Source organism: Coregonus clupeaformis, unplaced genomic scaffold, assembly GCF_020615455.1.
Source record: "Coregonus clupeaformis isolate EN_2021a unplaced genomic scaffold, ASM2061545v1 scaf1424, whole genome shotgun sequence".
In the NCBI taxonomy this organism is placed as follows: Eukaryota; Metazoa; Chordata; class Actinopteri; order Salmoniformes; family Salmonidae; genus Coregonus; species Coregonus clupeaformis.
This window is the reverse complement of record NW_025534878.1, coordinates 39,209-45,000: the sequence shown is the minus strand read 5'-3', so window position 1 is coordinate 45,000 and position 5,792 is coordinate 39,209. Positions and strand designations below refer to the sequence as shown.

General features: G+C 47.2%; 1 protein-coding gene across 1 annotated transcript in view; it reads right to left on the bottom strand.

The window, feature by feature from the left end:
- LOC121537846 (caM kinase-like vesicle-associated protein) overlaps positions 1-5,387 on the bottom strand; it is a 54,346-nt gene extending 48,959 nt beyond the window's left edge. The window contains exons 1-3 of the mRNA XM_045218185.1: positions 5,285-5,387; positions 1,598-1,729; positions 944-1,018 (exon numbers count right to left, since the gene is read on the bottom strand). Of these exons, the coding sequence (XP_045074120.1) occupies positions 944-1,018; positions 1,598-1,729; positions 5,285-5,379 (302 nt within the window). The 5' untranslated portion in view covers positions 5,380-5,387. The remainder of the gene's footprint in view (positions 1-943; positions 1,019-1,597; positions 1,730-5,284) is intronic.
- Positions 5,388-5,792: the final 405 nt, after the last annotated feature.

The window sequence follows — 5,792 nt, the reverse complement described above, 5'->3', positions numbered from 1 at the left end:
ATTACTCCTGGTCTCTCTCTCATTACCCCTGGTCCAACGACTCCCTGGTCTCTATCTCATTACCCCTGGTCCAATGGCTCCCTGGTCTCTCTCTCATTACCCCTGGTCTCTCTCTCATTACCCCTGGTCTCTCTCTCATTACCCCTGGTCCAATGGCTCCCTGGTCTCTCTCTCATTACCCCTGGTCTCTCTCATTACCCCTGGTCTCTCTCTCATTACCCCTGGTCCAATGGCTCCCTGGTCTCTCTCTCATTACCCCTGGTCTCTCTCTCATTACCCCTGGTCCAACGACTCCCTGGTCTCTCTCTCATTACCCCTGGTCTCTCTCTCATTACCCCTGGTCCAACGACTCCCTGGTCTCTCTCTCATCATTAGTGTGCTTGCATCTGTGTCAGTCTACTTTTATATTACCTCCTGTTTCATATATCCTGTTTCATATCTCCTGTTTCCTGTTTCATATATCCTGTTTCCTGTTTCATATCTCCTGTTTCATATATCCCGTAGCAATCTGTTTTAAACTAATTATTAAAGCAATCACAGCTATCCAATAAGAGCCCTCCGAGCCCAGCGCTAACCCAATGAGCTGTAAGACTCTGCATCTCTAAACCACTTGAATAAAGAAGCGTGTGAGTGTGATGACAGTCATCTCATGCTGATTCTTGATAACGATTGTTATTATTTTATTTTTTATTAAAAATAAATAAATTAACCTTTATTTTTCACAGGGAGTCTCTGCCTAGATCCTCTAGAGAAACATTCATCCATGAGTACTGAGTACTGCTTTAAGTAGACAGCGGTGTGTGTTTGTGTGTTTACAGTCATCAAGGGTAAATATCTCATCAGCTAAAATACTGTATCTCTTCTGTTGCAGAGAGGAGCAGAGCACAGTAATAAACTCTGGCTCTGGCTGTAGCCTTTGAGGTCATGGATACACTGTACTCACAGCTCCTGGATGATGAAGTACTCTTTCCGCGTCTCAAACGTGTCGATCAGTTGGAGGATGTTTGGATGGTTGACCCTGGAACAGACAGAGGAGGAGGCATTCAGTCACAGCTTTCTATTAACAGTGTCAGATTGAGTACCAAATGGCACCCTATTCACTATATAGTGCCTATGGGCCCAGATCAAAAGTATTGCACTATAAAGGGAACAGGATCCCATTTGGGACGTTAGAAACCAGAGCAGGAGACATTCAGACACACAAACAGGTTTCTATTGACTCAAACTGCTGTCTGAGGACTGAGGACCACAGTGTCTGCTGGCTGGTTGTCAATCTGATCTCCTGGAGGACCACAGTGTCTGCTGGCTGGGTTTAGTTATTTCCTTTAAATTAATATCTGCTTTAGATCCGGAGAACAGGTTTGCGTCTGCAATGGCTCCCTATTGTCTATACCAGGGTTGAAAGTAGCAGACTATATAGGGTACAGGGAACCATTTGGGAGGCCAGGTGGCTTATCAATGTAGAAAACAGAGAAGCAAAAAACGTCAGCTGTAGTTTGATAAGCTTTAAAATGTTCTGTTAGGTATTTCTACTCCCACTCAGACTAGTTTAAACAGAGAGTGGGTATGTCTCTCTGTACATTGAGGGATCGCGTACATTTTGAGGATCAGGATTTCATTCTTGGCAGCCTTGCGTACTTTCCTCCCGTCCTTCTTCAGAAACTTCTTACAGACAAACACCTTGTTGGTTTGTCGGTCTTTAGCCAGACACAGCTCACAGAACTCCTTCCTACAGAGAGAGAAAGAGGAGAGAGAGAGAGGGGGGAGAGAGAGATGGAGAGAGAGACGGGGAGGGAGGTGGCGAGAGAGAGGAGAGAGTAGAGAGAGAGAGAGAGAGAGTGGACTGATGCATTTTAAGCCTTTGGGGGGATTCTACTAAGCTAACATATGGCATTGTTTCACCATGGTCATACCATGGATAATTTATCTATTTAATTTTGAATTTTAGGTAACAAATAACATTTACAAAAATTATTTGATAAAATATTGAATTTGGCCTTTACTGCTATAGTCCATGGAAACGCGTTGAATAACACATTCATAAATGACAAAACAGACAGTACAACAATGAATCATAAGGAGTAAGGTTTTGATGCGTCTCTCCTATATCTAGGAGATACAATAAGCTTTTTCCACAATTTATTACGTTACAGTCTTATTCTAAAATTGATTAAATAGTTTTTCCCCCCTCATCAATCTACACAATACCCCATAATGACGAAGCAAAAGCAGGTTTTTAGAAATTCTTGCAGAAAAATGGAAATATCACATTTACATAAGTATTCACACCCTTTACTCAGTACTTTGTTGAAGCACCTTTTATTTATTTATTTAACCTTTATTTAACCAGGTAAGCCAGTTGAGAACAAGTTCTCATTTACGACTGCGACCTGGCCAAGATAAAGCAAAGCAGTGCGATAAAAACAACAACAACACAGAGTTACATATGGGGTAAACAAAACGTACAGTCCTGCGTTGTCTTGGCTGTGTACTTAGGGTCGTTGTCCTGTTGGAAAGGGAACCTTCGCCCCAGTCTGAGGTCCTGAGCGCTCTGGAGCAGGTTTTCATCAAGGATCTCTCTGTACTTTGCTCCATTAATCTTTCCCTCGATCCTGACTAGTCTCCCAGTCCCTGCCGCTGAAAAACATCCCCACAGCATGATGCTGCCACCACCATGCTTCACCGTAGGGATGGTGCCAGATTTCCTCCAGACGTGACGCTTTGCATTCAAGCCAAAGAGTTCAATCTTGGTTTCATCAGACCAGAGGATTTTGTTTCTCATGGTCTGAGAGTCTTTAGGTGTCTTTTGGCAAACTCCCAGCGGGCTGTCATGTGCCTTTTACTGAGGAGTGGCTTCTGTCTGGCTACTCTACCATAAAGGCCTGATTGGTGGAGTGCTGCAGAGATGGTTGTCCTTCTGGAAATTTCTCCCATCTCCACAGAGGAACTCTGGAGCTCTGTCAGAGTGACCATCAGGTTCTTGGTCACCTCCCTGACCAAGGCCCTTCTCCCCCGATTGCTCAGTTTGGCCAGGCAGCCAGCTCTAGGAAGAGTCTTGGTGGTTCTAAACTTCTTCCATTTAAGAATGATGGAGGCCACTGTGTTCTTGGGGACCTTCAATGCTGCAGACATTTTTAGCTACCCTTCCCAGATCTGTGCCTCGACACAATCCTGTCTCGGAGCTCTAAGGACAATTCCTTCAACCTCATGATTTATATTTGCTCTGACATGCACTGTGAACTGTGGGACCTTATATAGACAGGTGTGAGCCTTTCCAAATCATGTCAAATCAATTTAATTGACCACAGGTGGACTCCACTCAAGTTGTAGAAACATCTCAAGGATGATCAATGGAAACAAGATGCACCTGAGCTCAATTTCGAGTCTCATAGCAAAGGGTCTCATATTTAACCCCTTTTTTTGGGAGGCAGTTGGGAACAGTTTGTGCATATATTATATTAATATTATATTATATATTATACCAACATTTTGTAACGTTATTGTTTGTTTTGGTCTTCGTACACAAAAACATTCTCGAGGCAAGTTGAAGTCGGCAGCCAAAGTCTACGCCCCTTCGTCGGTGATTTGTCAACAGTAGAGATTCTTTAATGAAGTGTTTTCTGTCATTTAACGAGAGACTAATCATTTTCATGCACATTTTTCACTTCAGAAATACTGCGCCAAACGTGTTAGTAAGATGTCAGATTGCGCGACTAAGATCTTCTCGACAAAAACGTCAAAACTAATGACAGTTATCTTAGATTAATTCGGCGTCTCAAGGAGAGGGGGAGGAGAGAGGGGGAGAGGAGGAGAGGGGGAGAAGGGGAGAGGAGGAGAAGGAGAGGAGGAGAGGAGGAGAGGGGGAGAGGAGGAGAGGGGGAGAAGGGGAGAGGAGGAGAGAAGAGGAGGAGAGGGGGAGAGGAGGAGAGGAGGAGAGGAGAGGAGAGGAAGAGAGGAGGAGAGGAGGAGAAGAGGAGAGGGGGAGAGGAGGGAGAAGAGGAGAGGAGGAGAGGAGAGGGGGAGAGGAGGAGAGGGAGAGGAGGAGAGGAGGAGAGGAGGAGAGGGGGAGAAGGGGAGAGGGGGAGAGGAGGAGAGGGAGAGGAGGAGAGGAGAAGAGGAGGAGAGGGGGAGAGGAGGAGAGCAGGGAGAAGAGGAGAGGAGGAGAGGAGGGAGAATGAGGAGAGGGGGAGAGGAGAGGGTAGAGGAGAGGAGGAGAGGAGAGGAGGAGAGGAGAGGAGGAGAGGAGAGGGAGAGGAGGAGGAAGAGAGGAGGAGAGGAGGAGAAGGAGAGGAGGAGAGGAGGAGAGGAGGAGAGGAGAGGGTAGAGGAGAGGAGGAGAGGAGAGGAGGAGAGGAGGAGAGGAGAGGAGGAGAGGAGAGGAGGAGAGGAGGAGAGGAGAGGAGGAGAGGAGGAGAGGGTAGAGGAGAGGAGGAGAGGAGAGGAGGAGAGGAGGAGAGGGTAGAGGAGAGGAGGAGAGGAGAGGAGGAGAGGAGGAGAGGGTAGAGGAGAGGAGAGGAGGAGGAGAGGAGGAGAGGAGGGTAGAGGAGAGGGTAGAGGAGAGGAGAGGAGGAGGAGAGGAGAGGGTAGAGGAGAGGAGGAGAGGAGAGGAGGAGAGGAGGAGAGGGTAGAGGAGAGGAGAGGAGGAGGAGAGGAGGAGAGGAGAGGGTAGAGGAGAGGAGGAGGAGAGGAGAGGAGAGGAGGAGAGGGTAGAGGAGAGGAGGAGAGGGGGAGAGGAGAGGGAGGAGAGGAGGAGAGGAGAGGAGAGGAGGAGAGGAGGAGAGGGGGAGAGGAGAGGAGGAGAGGAGGAGAGGAGGAGAGGGGGAGAGGAGAGGAGGAGAGGAGGAGAGGGGGAGAGGAGAGGAGGAGAGGGAGAGGGGGAGAGGAGAGGAGGAGGAGAGGAGGAGAGGAGAGGAGGAGGAGAGGAGGAGAGGAAGAGAGGAGGAGAGGAGGAGAGGGTAGAGGAGGAGAGGAGGAGAGGAGAGGAGAGGGTAGACGAAGAGGAGAGGAGGAGAGGGTAGAGGAGGAGAGGAGGAGAGGAGAGGAGGAGAGGAGGAGAGGAGAGGAGAGGGTAGACGAGGAGGAGGAGGAGGAGGAGGAGGAGGAGGAGGAAGTGGGAAACTGAATGAAATGATAAACTGTTTGTGGAACAGCTGCATAGAGGGTTGATTCCATTACATTAATGTAGTGCACTACGTTTGATTAGGGCCCATAGGGATCTGCAATATATAGTATTAAAAGGTATAGCAGTCTATGGTCTTTAGTGATCATATATAAATGGCACTTACGCTTTAAGGACCTGTCCCATCTCATACTTATCGGTGACATCATAGATGTTGTCTAAGTTCCGCCCATCTCGCAGGGCAAGGCACCCAAATGGCATGGCGACATCCACCTATCAGAGACAAGATTTACACTCAGTCAATCCATTAACCTATCACAGAGTAGTATTACAGCTTAAATTTAACACATCTACCAATAACAAACCAGCATACAGCGTCAATCAACACATCTCCCAATAAGAAACCAGCATTACGGTGTCAATCAACACATCTACCAATAAGAAACCAGCATACAGCGTCAATCAACACATCTACCAATAAGAAACCAGCATTACAGTGTCAATCAACACATCTACCAATAAGAAACCAGCATTACAGCGTCAATCAAAACATCTCCCAATATGAAACCAGCATTACAGCGTCAATCAAAACATCTCCCAATAAGAAACCAGCATTACAGCGTCAATCAACACATCTCCCAATAAGAAACCAGCATACAGCGTCAATCAACACA